We start from the raw sequence: 13,349 nt of genomic DNA, 5'->3' as shown, positions 1-13,349 counted from the left end.
AGCAGAGGGTGAGTCAGCCAAGGAATAAACAAAATTACGCTGTGACGCACTTTGAGCCATCACATCTACCAGCAGCAGAGCTGGGAGATGATTTGGAATTGGCATGGATTCATACATAAAGAAAGGTCAGAGTGAAAATCCGTCTGGAGGAACAGTCAATAGAAAGGCTGACCTTTCATTTCAAAAAGAGGAATTTTTAATGTTACTTGTTGTAAGTAACATTAAAAACTCCTCTTTTTGAAATTAGTGATTGGAACTGTATGGGTTGGATATAACGTGCAGTGGAATAAATACAAATGCATACAGTGTCACCTTCTACAATAAAAACCCAATAAATAAATATTTTTTTGTATTAATTATTTATTTCTCTTTGCCTTCTCTTGGAGCGCCCCAGTTTATCTGTCTGTAACATTTCGTGCATTTCATCTGAACATGCTGCAAAGTACCTGAGCTTCCCCAAAGCAGGGCTGTTGCAAAAATTACGATGATTACCCAAAACAACAAACCTCCGAGCTTGAGGAAATAAAACAGTTGGCCAAACACGTTCCACTGAGAGAAGACGCCAGACACGGAGCCGTTGTGTTACATTTATTCACACAATGACAACAATTTGAGCGTCTAGATTTCATAACAGGAATATCGGAGTGTCTTTACTGCAAGAACAGTTTTTCCAACGACACATAACAAACCCCAAAGATAAATACGGCCATATCGAAGCTACAAGGGGGACAACTTACACACATTGTTATGATTATCAATAGTGAGCTGGAGGATCACAAGCATGTCAAACACTGTCAGTACTCAACAATACCTAAGTGCATTTACGTTGTGCTTCAGTGTCAGTGTGGGTACCTACCTGCTCTAACCTGTGCTTCACTTTGTCTTTTTTTGTTGTTGTTAATCACAAACACTAAACACGAGTGCTTTGCACACACACAATGAGACACAGTGCAGGAACCGACGGCTGCACTTTAATTTTTTTTTTTTTTTTTTTTTTTCTTGCACAGGACAGCAGGCAGAGAAACCCCAAACAGCGTACGTTCATGACTGCAGCAATGTCTCACACCCAGCAAAAATCCGTCTGGGGACGACAAAGAAAGGGATTTCCCCAGAGAATTGGCATATTTCCTTCCAAATGTTAGAATAAAAACATGCATTCAGGCTTTCATATCGCAGCAAATCTCTGTGACTCTTCCCTCAAGAGGAATGAGACGTAGCAGAAGCTCAAAGAAAATGTGACAAAAAACGACCAATAAAACATCACAATGTCTCACTGGTTAGAAAGGACGAGAGGAACAATTGCTGAATTGGACATTGTCAACTTGTTTCATATGAAAAAAAAAAAAGTAAGGCATTAAAAATATGTTTTATCTACATTTTACCACACTGCATCTGATACTTTTGAGTGGAATATATCAATTTTATACACTTTTCCCTTCTTTTTAGATGTTGGAGCTATAAACATGTGTTTTCTCTGTCAAAGTTTGAATCTTCGTGGTTAAATCTCATAAAAGATAAAAGCATTTCCGTTTTATCCATCACTTTGCAGTCACTCCTGCTCATCTTGAATAAGATGTAATTATCTAATTCTGATTAAGTTTAATATATTTTTGTCAACCACAATCAAATCATGTCAAACTCAGCTAAGACAGAGATCAGCTGACAAGTTCAGACAACACACATTTTTGAATATAGTTTCATCTCATAAATTGTGTGAAATATTTTAGAAGAAACTGATTTACATTTTTTAAAGAAAATCACAAGTGATATTTCTGAAACAGGATGAATTAGCAGGAGTTTTCTACCTAAACCACATATTTCACATTAGTTATTTTTACATTTGTAAAGATAAATAAAAAGCCTTAAAATATATATATTTTTTTTATTGCAGTAGCACTGGTTACATTGATTGATTTGAAATGAGCATCGAGCCATATAATTTCTGCATTTTTGAAGATAAGCATCTGTCTTTAAGTTGAATAGCATTTTCTCCTGTTTTTCCCCATTTTGAAGAGAGGCTTATAAAATTGGGACTCTGTCACATTTTATTCGTAGCCCATCTAAACAACATGTCATGGCTTATTCATTAAAAGTAGAGAATAAATGATAAAAATGCTTCAGAGACATTCATATTTTGGGATTGTTAGTAGCGCAGCCGAATGGTGAGTTTGGGCAAGGAATTATTCCTTGTCAACATTTTTTTGTTGTTGTCTTACACTTAATAAATAAACCTTTCAATGTGTTTTATTTTTCTAATGAATAATTATTTTAAAGCTTTTGATGCATCTTTAACCAAGGGTCCCAATAAAAGTGGAAAGGGTCTTTTCAATCATAATCGGAGACACATGGAAGAAGTCATTGTATGAAATCTGCTATATGATTAGATAATTATTAGCTTATAACTTCTGTTTTTTTTCCTTTCTGCAGAAACTGTAGCGAGAGTACAAGACATTTATTCAGTTAAATCTGGTTTATTTATTCTCTAACTGCCTTCAGCTACTATATCCTTATTACATGATGTGTTCACAATTCACATCCACTAATACATAATTTACCACATTATGGAAGCACCACGGTCTAATCTAACCCCACAGTAAACGGCACCTTATCTCTAAACAATGTGCACACAGGTATGGGATCGCTGAATGTGGTTCAGACGAACGATTCACAAAACAGTTATAGTGTTTGTACCCCACAGGATTAACTAATTGACTCGAACTTTTTCCCAGACCAAGGTTTCAAGATCCTTGTAGCCAACAAGCAACAGATTACACTTAATAAGTTAAAGGTGTTTATCATGTAGACATATTACGATGCCTTCAATGCAGGAGGGTACTCCCGTACTCCAAAACTGAGCTGGACCGGCCGTACAGCAGGTCCCCTCGGATTTCATGAAATCCTCTCAACAAGCTCTCGTGTTTCTTTTCTTGGGCTCTTCTTAAAGAGAATGCGCATTTACCTCTGAATCCGCCTCAGTCCTGACCACCCAATATCTGTTGTAAGCAGGAGGGATTTTAAAACTTTAAACAACACTGCAACTTTTGTTACCTGTTGTTGCTAAAACTTCCACGTATGCATCTAATTGCAGAGCGCCATGCTAAGTGCATGCCTTCATGCCAGCGTGCCATTTTGGCTAAACAAGGCCAGACTGCATGTGAACATGCAGAGGGTACGGGTGGTAGACAAGTGGCGGTTGGGCCTGAGGGATGTAGTAGCTGTTGTAAATTGGCTCTGACACGTATGGCGCTGGCTGATAAAAGCAAGTAACGTTTGCCGTGTTGGGGATGGCGTTCTGCTCCCCCAGAACCTTCAAAGCAAGGACAGTGATCATATTGAGGGTCTGTCTCCTCTCATGTCCCATCAAACACACTGTGCTTTCGTCTATCACGCGCCGCAGGGTCATCAGGTAGTCGTACTTGCTCGCTTCCTCGCTGCCAATGAAGTGGCACTGCAAGTAGGCCTCGATCTTACGCTGCTGCTCGCATACGTCAGGGAAGTCGATAAAGAAGCGGGAGCACATGTAACGCTCCAAGGACTTGATTTCAGTCTCGCTGGCTGGCTGGAAGTTCCTCACCAGCAGATCGCTGTACTTCAGCAGGCCCCCTCCACGGATCTCCTCTGGGTTGTGGGTGGCAATGAGGCGTTGGCGAAGGTGGTCCACCGCTTGCTCAAAGTCTCCGTACATGCACTCTGCCTCAACAGTGATAACAGGCTCACTTTCTACACTGATATATGGGACACTATCTGGAACAGTGTCAAGACGTTCAGGACCTTGATCATCAACTTGAGGCGTTAAAACCGTGGTTTTCTGAGTCTTTAAATCAGGAGGCTTCTTGAGGTGTTTTGGCTTCACGGTTTGTTCTGGGGAATCAGACAAGCCTGCACCTTCCTGAGGTGTAAGTTCTGGACTGTACGAAGGAACAGTAAGAGTGTCCTTACCCTCAAAATGTTCTGATTCAGGACATAAAACGTTTGAGCCACGAACGTCTACGCTATCAGGTACAGGGGGTTTTGGCTGAAGAGGTTTCACTACCTCTATTGGAGAAAAGAGCTGAGTTGTAAGGTCTGACACATCCGTGAGTAAGGACCACTTTTCAGGCTGGCTGATCAGCTTCCGTGACATTTTCCTTTGCAGTTTCGGAGAAGGGCAGTAGTCTGGCACAATGTCCTGTGATGTGCTGCAAGTTTTTTTAGCCGGGGGAGGAAAGGAGTATTCACAGAGGGATTCTTGCAGCGTTGGGGTGTTATCCATCTTGCAGTTTATGATGTTTACCTCTAACTTTGTACTTGTTTCAAAATGAGCTATTTCTTCGGATGTTGATGGTTCAGTGTTTATTATGGACACTTCTTCAGTCGTCTGCAGTTTTAAACATGGACGTGTCATTAATGGATCTCTTGCATCGGGGAAAAAAGCTTTCGACGATGCTTCCAAGGGATAATCACCATCGAACAGTTCTTTTTGTTCTGTGCTTTCTTCACAAAGCTCAAACACCCCTGACATGTCTACCTCTGAATGGACGCCCTCACAGCCACCCACATCATCCTCCACCTGCTGTAGGCTGTTTCCCTCAGGTCCTTTTGCCTCATACTTTCCATCTGCATGATCCGTATCTTCATCTTTACGCTCAAACGGAGAAACGGCTTCATCTGGGCTTGAAGGGCCTGAATTAGTTGCCATCTCTCCATCTTTTCCAGCATCCTCTTTGACATCTTGACGACTGCTCGATTGGTCTTGTATCTTGTTTTTGTCTTTGCTGCTGTGCCTCTTTGATGAATTCCTGGCATTCAGGGGCAGTTTTCCTTCTTCTCTCCTGTCAGTCTCCCAGTAAGACTCCAGCATGCGATCTAGTATTATTTGAAAGGAGTCCACGCTGAATTCAAACTGCCTCCGGAGAGAGCTAACGAATCTGAGCCCCACCGTCTTGGATCTGTTGTTGGAGAGCAAGATCAGGCTCCATCTGTCGTGCTCATTGAATACTTTCACCATCTTTTGCACATATGCTTCCTTCATAGTGAGGCAGGTGATCTTCCGTCTGTTAACCCCACATGGGAGGAGGTCCCGCAGGCTGCCCAGCACCACCTCCTTAATCACCTGGAAGTCCTCCTGCCTGGGCAGCTCTACTCCGAATATGATGTCCAAGTCTCTGTAGCCCAGGCCGTTATCTCTCACCAGGACGTGGCTGGCGGTGGCTCCGTTGAGGCGTATGTCTTTAACCTGGATGTCCCTCTCCACCAGTCGATCTTTCACCACACGGATGATGTCTTTGGCTCTCACCTGCAGTGTGGGGAAATTTCCTCGCCCGTGGATCGGGATCACCTCAGTCAGCACTTTGTCGAGAGCTTCGACTTGCTCATGGGTCAGGTTGTGGAACCTCTTTTCAGTTTTATGCTCCATTGTCCTTACCTGTGAAAAGAGAAGCCTGTCATTTGTATCACACATTGACCATCTGATAAAAGTGGTTTGATATTTTTATAAAACAAAATTGGATTAGAAAACCACTGCCTTTGCATTTTGTGGAGTCGTTTTCAGTTTACACAGGGAGATTTTAATTTTTGCTCCATGTCTGTATCATTAGGATGCAATTCCCTGTACGCATCCTTATCTAATTTCTATTTTGTTATACTTTCTAGCATTTTAAATATACACTGCAGTCTCAACAATTAGCACCTCTGGCAAAGATTAGTCATTACCTTAAAATAGTCCATGTTTTATTACAGTAGAATGATCTCACACTGAAAAATGTGGAAAAACATAATTTTCAAATACATGGAAGTATACTGCTCAAAAAAATAAAGGGAACACTTAAACAACACAATATAACTCCAAGTAAATCAAACTTCTGTGAAATCAAACTGTCCACTTAGGAAGCAACACTGATTGACAATCAATTTCACCTGCTGTTGTGCAAATTGAACTTTGTACAGAACAAAGTATTCAATAAGAATATTTCTTTCATTCAGATCTAGGATGTGTTATTTGAGTGTTCCCTTTATTTTTTTGAGCATGGGAATGTATATATACATTTATATATACATTTAGAGTGTGGGGAGGGAGTACTTTCCCCTCAAATATTTCCTTAGGTGTTGCTTTTTTTTGTCACGGAAAACACTAATCACAAATTTTAATATCAAACTGAGATAACCTGAGAAAATACAGAATTAATTTTTCAAATAATGATTCAATTTATTACAGAAATGGTTTGTGATAACTGTGATAGGCAACTTCACAGCCTACACTTAGTGATGCCAGAAAATACTATTTTCTACATGCAACTACTTGGCATGTAGATGGTGTCTGATGATTTTTATGGAGACTTGGTGACACCAAAATGCCACTCAGAGCTGTAATTCTCTAGCAGTGAGCTTTGGAGATTTTTAACGTATTGTTTTAGCCTCCCTCATTGTCCTGCTGAGTGTGCATGCTGGCAAGGAAAACATGAGTCCTCATCCAGCCAACTGTGTCATCCCATATTTATATGGGGCAACAGAAAGTCATTGGTTACTATTAATAGGTTCTTTTTCTTTTAATTCCTTCAATTACATCTATTTGCAAGAAATTGTTAGACTACACCATTGCTAATTTTGTCTAATTCATTCACCTATGTATGGTTTGAGAATCTAACACACGAGCAGCTCTTTCTGCACAGAGAGTCTGTGTGAGGTCAGTGTCAGTATTTGGTTTTCCACCCGTGCAAATACAGTCAGTGGGAGGGAGGTAGCCACCGGGGGCACCGGGACTCGTGGCCCATAGCAGCCTCTAGTGAATCTCAGGGGTTACATCAGCTCGGTCCTGCAGCAGGACTGCTCCTCTGCCACTTGGCTTCTTTATAGATAAGACTATATGACTCATACAGCCACTGAACAAAGCATCACTCATTGGCTCTCATGGATTCTTTCCATGTGCGCAAAAACAACCCGAAATGCACCACTTGACGTGGCATCAGGGCCATAAAATCCTCTGCCAGTGAACTTGACATATAGATTGTTGCATTTGATATAATTTAGCACAATAATGTACTGATAGGTTCTGATTTGAGAATTTTGCAGACCCCACTTTTGTTTTAGTTTTTTTCTCAATCTTGCAGTTTTTATTCTCTAAATGAAATTATCTAATTCAAACATGTCAACAAAATCTATGTAGCCTAATACAGATATATGTGCAACATCTAGCAAATTACCAAGCGATTATTTTTACTCAAACTAGATAAGACACTCAAAAGAAAAACATGTTAACTGCGTTTGCACTATGACAGTAACACATATAAGAACTCACCTGATTAGTTGTCAAATTACAGTAAAAAAAAAAAAAAGTAAAACCAAGACAAAAGAATATATAAGGGAAAAAATATATATTAAGGTATCCAACAGGTTTATCCGACCCTATTGGAAAGGTTGAAGCTGAAGTTAATACGGACAATTTCCTCTCAGCGCAGCAGCACTGTTTCCATGGCAATTAGCCGTCACGAAATTCACGGTGAATCACGACTCCACGGGTCACTCTAACTACCAAGTGACGAAACACTCAAGTTTCAAACAAAGCCCGTACCCCGTTTGACCTCGGAAAAGGGGGCAGCTTAATACTTTGATAAAGTTTTTCTTGTATTGCTGGAGTACAGCGGACATGTCAGCCTGAACCGCCGGCGTGCCACCGCACTGCCGAGCTGTTGCGGGGTGAACCTCACATCAGACGGAGTGAGTCATCCTCCCTCTCCACCGCGATCCACACAGTAAATCTAATCATCAGACAGGCGCTTTCGCCGCCCACCGCAGCGGCACGTCCACTTTCACCCCGCTGCCCGCATTCCCTCCATGTTTTCAGTCAGCGTTTCCGCAGTTTTACTGTTAACGTGTTCCTCTAACGCGTTTGTCTCTGTTTTATTGATTTTAAATATATATTTTCATTCATATTTGGGCGAAAGAGGCGGAGCCATCTCGCTCGTGACGTTTGAATGGAATACCTACACCACGTGACAGTGACGTAGTTGATATTTTGGTGAGACACCAGGAAGTGCGGAAGAGGGCTAACTCTACCGAAACAGAGGAGTGCCAACGTTCAACAACTTTTTTTATTTTTTTTGACCACTTTATCTGTGGATTTTTCTCGAGAATTTTATTGTTGGGTCTCCGAAGAAGCCATTAAAGATGCCGAGTATGGAAAGTATCCTTTAAAAGCGGTGAAAGTGGAAGAGAAGTGCGGCGTAACGACACAGAAGGCAGTGGCTAAAGCCTTCAACGCAACACGGTAGCTTCTTTAAAATATGAGATTTATTTATCACTGACATTTGAGACGTTACAGTGTGTATCAGTCATTACTGAAAGCTTAATAAAGTAGCCTATTTAATAAGTTGAACATTACTGAATTTCTTCAGGCGTCTGTAATCTTTGGCAGAGCTGCGTTTAAGGCCTCTGTGCTAACATCGGAAAACATAAAACTTGATACCGTACGCCACAGCTGAATCATGTGGTTTCTATAGTTTTCCCTACAACAGTTTAAGTTGATACCTGTAGTATCCTTATATTTGTTTTATGTGGTAACCTCTATATTTTTGAGAACCACACAAAAGCCTGTAAATAGATAGTAAACTAGTTGTATAGTTTGGTAAACACAAACTTTGTTTGTGTTTATCAAAACGAAGCTATAAGTCAATTCTGTAGTCATCGAAAATGTGTGAAATTTAGGTCAAAATAATAACTTGGCTTATCGTTTGGATATAAACGACTTAGTGATTACCCAGTTACTAATCAGTTACTCAGAGATTCTTCCTAAACTGGCAGATAAGAATTTAATGGGGAAAGTCGGGATTTGTTGGTTTATTCTCACTAAATTCAAACATAATCTTTGTTCTCATTCATTTTATTAGAAAAAAAAAAAAAAAAGACGATAAAGCAGTTTTTGTCAGTTGGGAAATCACCTAATTGTGCTCTCTTGTGGACAGATTACGTAATGCTGTACAGTAAGCAGAGCTGGATGATGTCATAGTGGATGCTGCAAAACAATGTAAAGATGCACTGATCAGAGATGTTTAACTTGACTTTCTTGATAAATTGAAACTTGTCCTGCCCTAGGAATAAAATAGATACATTAGAATTAAAATTAAGACAGAAAACACTTATTTTTAAAAAACTGTCCAAAGTTACATCACTAAAAAATCTACAAATACAATTAGAAAAGTCACTTTATGGGACAGAAAATTCATACAAGTTAATCTGTTCTTTAACAGACCTCAAAACTTTGTTTTACATCTCAAACTTATAATTTTTTCAGATCACAAGAAATTATGGCTTCACAGTATAATTTAAACATCCAATACGTGATAATAATAATTACGCTGTTTTCTCCCCTTGCTTTACCACTGGAAGCAAATAATTGTTCATCTGAATAAGTAAGAGGAAAAAGCTCTTGTTTGCTGATCTGATTGTTTCAGCATTTATTAATTTATTTTAGCAACATTTGAACCTGAAGAAACCCTTTTGTTGTGGTTGATTATTTATATTATGTCAAAAAGCTAGCGTGACAAAGCTAGTTTCAATCTGCAATCTACAAATTCAGCAATATCCTCTGTCAAACAAGTCTGTTGCATAGCCTTGCAACTTAAACAGGATTTCAACATTATTTCTAAACAAAATAGTTGTCAGATTGACATTTAAGAATCTTATCTTTAAGAATCTTATGTGAAGACTTCCTCCCTGTTGTGGCAGCTTAAACAAATGAAATGACTGAACGAAAATACAGTTTTCTCTTAAGAAGCTTCTTATAACTTTTATTCTTTATGTGAATTGATTTTCAAACACCTCACTGATATCGAAAATATCTAACTCTGAGGTTTCTTTGTTCTTTGTTAACTTCCTCTCTAAGTTACTGTATGTTCTCAGTCCAACCTGTTTTAGCCTATTTTGGTCCTTTCAGTGATGGGACAAAATTAGAGATTTTAGATTCCAGTGGCCCAATCAGTGGTCAGGGCAATCAATAAAAGAGATTTTTTTTCTGCTCGTCCTCCTGCTTTGTGTTGTTGTTCTTTAACTTTGTTTCTCAGAAAATCTCTTCAATCTAAAGTTTGCTGCCAAAGAGCTACAAAGAAATTCAAAGAAATGTGACAAAGAGGAAAAATTAGAGAAGGCAAAAGTCAAGAAGGTAAGCTGTGTTTCACTCATCAGGCCAGCTGTCAACGTCGGCTATTGAGAGCTTCATCAAAGTTTTTGTTGTCTTCAGGCCATCCAGAAGGGGAACATGGAAGTGGCGAGGATCCACGCAGAGAACGCCATCAGACAGAAGAATCAGTCTGTGAACTTCCTGAGGATGAGCGCCCGAGTCGACGCCGTGGCAGCGAGAGTCCAGACGGCGGTTACAATGAACCAGGTGCGCCGCACGCTGCTTCAGTTAACGTCTCCACATCCATGTGGCAAAAATAATGGCAGCTTTTTCTTTGGTTTTATCTCGCAGGTCACAAAATCTATGGCCGGAGTGGTGAAAGGCATGGATGCCACTCTGAAGAGTATGAATCTCGAAAAGGTATCTCCAACTAAATGGTATATATTCATGCATTTTAATGAAAGTAACATATTTTAAACTTTGGCGGTGCTTTTTTTGTTGTAGATTTCAGCTCTCATGGACAAATTTGAACATCAGTTTGAAACTCTGGACGTCCAGACTGCTCAGATGGAAGACACCATGAGCAGCACGACGACTCTCACAACACCACAGGTGACTTTCTCTGCTCGGCTTTTTCTCGCGATCCGTTTAAGAACTGCTTGCAGGAATGTAATATGTAATGTGTGTTACAGAATCAAGTGGAGTCGTTGCTGCATGAAATGGCAGATGAAGCAGGGTAACCACTCATTCTAATATTATTTGTCGGATAAATGAAATCGCATTGTGTTCATTCATTTTTTCAGTGATATATTGTGCTTTGATGTTATTTGTGGATGTTTAGGTGAGTCTTATGAATATAATTAAGCCTGTCGCAATAACAAATTCTGCTGGGCTATAAATTGTTCCAGACGTTATTGCGATAAACGATAACATTGTTGTTTTGAAACTATTTTTAAGTACTATAATGGTAATAACATAATAATAATAATAATGCAAGAGCACATTCTAAAAGATTGATAAACTTTAAATTCTAACTAACACTGGAACTGGACGACATTTTAAATATCCAAAATAAATAAACAAAACAACAACTAAAATAGACTTTTAAGTCTTTGTAAACAAAAAAAGGGCTAGTTGAGACCAAAGCACCAAACTGAAGACTTTTATCATCTGTGTTTTGGTAGAAAGAGAGAAAAAAAGAGAAATGCCAATGGAAATAATTGAGTTTGTTTTAATTTATCATGAGATTAATTAATTTATTGATTATTATAACAGGCCTATATATGATGGTTAAGCTTTTGCTTTCTGTTCAGGTTGGACCTGAACATGGAACTCCCTCAAGGACAGACAGGATCTGTGGGTACCAGCGTAGCCTCTGCAGAGCAGGTATTCTGTCATGTTTGCTTGTTAAATCTAAACAATTAAGTGTTTGTTTTATAAGAAAACTAAATTATAATATGATTGTCACTTATAAATGTTAAGCTAAAAGTAAAATATGCTCTCATCTTTACTTCCTTAAACTGTTTCTTGCTCGCAGGACGAACTGTCTCAAAGGCTCGCCAAGCTCAGAGATCAGATGTAAAGAGCAGAAGCAGTGGAGCAGCACCAGAACAGTTCTACACACCTGATAGACACTACCTGACTATAACGCCCTCTTCTAGACATTATGTCTGCTTTTCCCTCCTCTTTGCATATTCTGTCTGGTGAGAAGCAACTGTAAAGAGTAATTGTTCCCTTAAACTTACGGCGCTTGTTGATTTTTTTGATTTCCAGGTTCATACTAATAAAAACGAGATTAAAAATTGTAATTGGAAATTTTTTTATGAAATGAAAGATTTGATCTTTGTGGTAAAAAAAAAAGATATTTATTCACACTTACAATATTGACAGTAATAAAATCAAAAGAAATTATTACCTTTTTATTTATCATTCATTTTCAGATAAGCTCTCAAGGTTTTGTATAATAGTACTTTTGTTTTCATTCAGGTGTGCATACTTGGGGCAGAATAGATGCATATTACATTTCAAGAACTATTGAAAGCTTTCTTCTTATTGGTGAACTGACTTTTTGTGTTGATTTATTCTATTTTCTTTATGATCAATATTTTCAGAAGGTTATGTTGTCTGTGTCCCTTTTCACCTTCGTCATTTACTCTCATTGTTTGGGAAGGGTTAAAAATAAGAGAATGAACAATAAAGTTTTATAATACCCATACAAATTGTCTGCATTTTCTTTTTAAATGCAGTTTTTATTGATAATGCCCAGTTTGAAAATTACCTGCATAAAATCCATTTTCCATAACAATTCGTGTGAGAAAATAATTTTTATCTTTTATATGCATTGTGAAAGACCACAATGTTTTTGGCATACTTTAAAAAAAAAAAAAATCAAACTCACTTTAGATGTAGTTTGACACCATATGGAAAAATATTTAATTCATTCATTGCAAATAGTTATTTAGCCAAAATCCAATGAACTCTGTAAAGAAAGTTTTACAGGTACATGTTCCTGGTGACATCACATAAGGGGATTGATCAGAGTTTGTTGTAATACATTAATTTGTGTTTTCGTGTGTTTTTCTCTCCTTATTCACAAGTTTCTAATCAAAATCAGCATTTAGTTGTGTCCTGTTTGGCTGCAGTCAAACGTTTGAGCTGTAAATCATTTGTAAATGTGCGCAGAAACCAGTCAAAAACAGTCACACAATATAAGCATATTTGTACTATAAGCTCTGAAGACAATCACTGTCACTGTTCTTTTCAGAGTCAATCTCTGGCACAAGTATGTAAGACCGAACCTTTTTTTTTCTCTCAAATACTTCAGAGTTCTTCTTTTGTTATATTCACTGATGGTGACTGATTAGCTCCATTCTGGCACCTCTTGTGATGTCCAGACCCAAATGCGCACTAACAGAACAGCTCTTTTTTTTTCTTTAGACTATTTATTTATCTAGACGTCTGAAGATGATGATGCAAAAAGGCATTTTATGTAAAATCAATAAAGTTATAGACAACCCTGACCATCTTCCTCATGAGTCTTACAAAAACAGTGTGCCTTTAGTCAACTGTCGCCTCCATCTACAATAAAGAGAAGAATTTGAGTTAATATGAGTTACAACAACATTTAATTTCCCTTTGGGATCAATAAAGTATTTTTTTAATTTAAAAACCTTGTGTTTGGCAAAGTCCTGCTTTTGAAATCCATACTACATTGTCCAGCTGTGTTTTTATAGTCTATGTTTGTTTATGAAACAAAAAG

The 13,349-nt window shown here is 38.5% G+C and overlaps 2 protein-coding genes across 2 annotated transcripts; one reads left to right on the top strand and one right to left on the bottom strand.

Annotated features, from left to right (window-relative positions):
- Positions 1 to 574: 574 nt before the first annotated feature.
- On the bottom strand, positions 575 to 7,950 carry LOC114152968 (terminal nucleotidyltransferase 5D-like). The gene is made up of 2 exons (XM_028031156.1): positions 7,274 to 7,950; positions 575 to 5,404 (listed from the first exon to the last, which is right to left on the bottom strand). Exon 2 carries the CDS (start codon positions 5,393 to 5,395, stop codon positions 3,134 to 3,136), a length of 2,262 nt encoding a protein of 753 aa, XP_027886957.1. The 5' UTR covers positions 5,396 to 5,404; positions 7,274 to 7,950; the 3' UTR covers positions 575 to 3,133.
- Positions 7,951 to 7,979: 29 nt separating this feature from the next.
- On the top strand, positions 7,980 to 12,309 carry chmp1b (charged multivesicular body protein 1B). Its single transcript, XM_028031157.1, has 8 exons — positions 7,980 to 8,158; positions 10,035 to 10,132; positions 10,211 to 10,357; positions 10,442 to 10,510; positions 10,595 to 10,702; positions 10,783 to 10,826; positions 11,404 to 11,476; positions 11,628 to 12,309. Exons 1-8 carry the CDS (start codon positions 8,143 to 8,145, stop codon positions 11,670 to 11,672), a joined length of 600 nt encoding a protein of 199 aa, XP_027886958.1. The 5' UTR covers positions 7,980 to 8,142; the 3' UTR covers positions 11,673 to 12,309.
- The last annotated feature ends 1,040 nt before the right edge of the window (positions 12,310 to 13,349 follow it).

The sequence above is a fragment of the Xiphophorus couchianus genome, chromosome 11 (genome assembly GCF_001444195.1).
Source record: "Xiphophorus couchianus chromosome 11, X_couchianus-1.0, whole genome shotgun sequence".
NCBI classification, from domain to species: domain Eukaryota; kingdom Metazoa; phylum Chordata; class Actinopteri; order Cyprinodontiformes; family Poeciliidae; genus Xiphophorus; species Xiphophorus couchianus.
This window is presented reverse-complemented; position numbering and strand designations above follow the sequence as displayed.

Bases quoted from the DNA above. Each gene is read 5' to 3' on its own strand.
- LOC114152968 (XM_028031156.1), bottom strand. From the start codon at position 5,395: ATGGAGCATAAAACTGAAAAGAGGTTCCACAACCTGACCCATGAGCAA.
- chmp1b (XM_028031157.1), top strand. The intron at 10,133-10,210 runs GTAAGCTGTGTT...TGTTGTCTTCAG, and splicing joins AGAAGGCAAAAGTCAAGAAG to GCCATCCAGAAGGGGAACAT. The intron at 10,827-11,403 runs GTAACCACTCAT...CTTTCTGTTCAG, and splicing joins GAAATGGCAGATGAAGCAGG to GTTGGACCTGAACATGGAAC.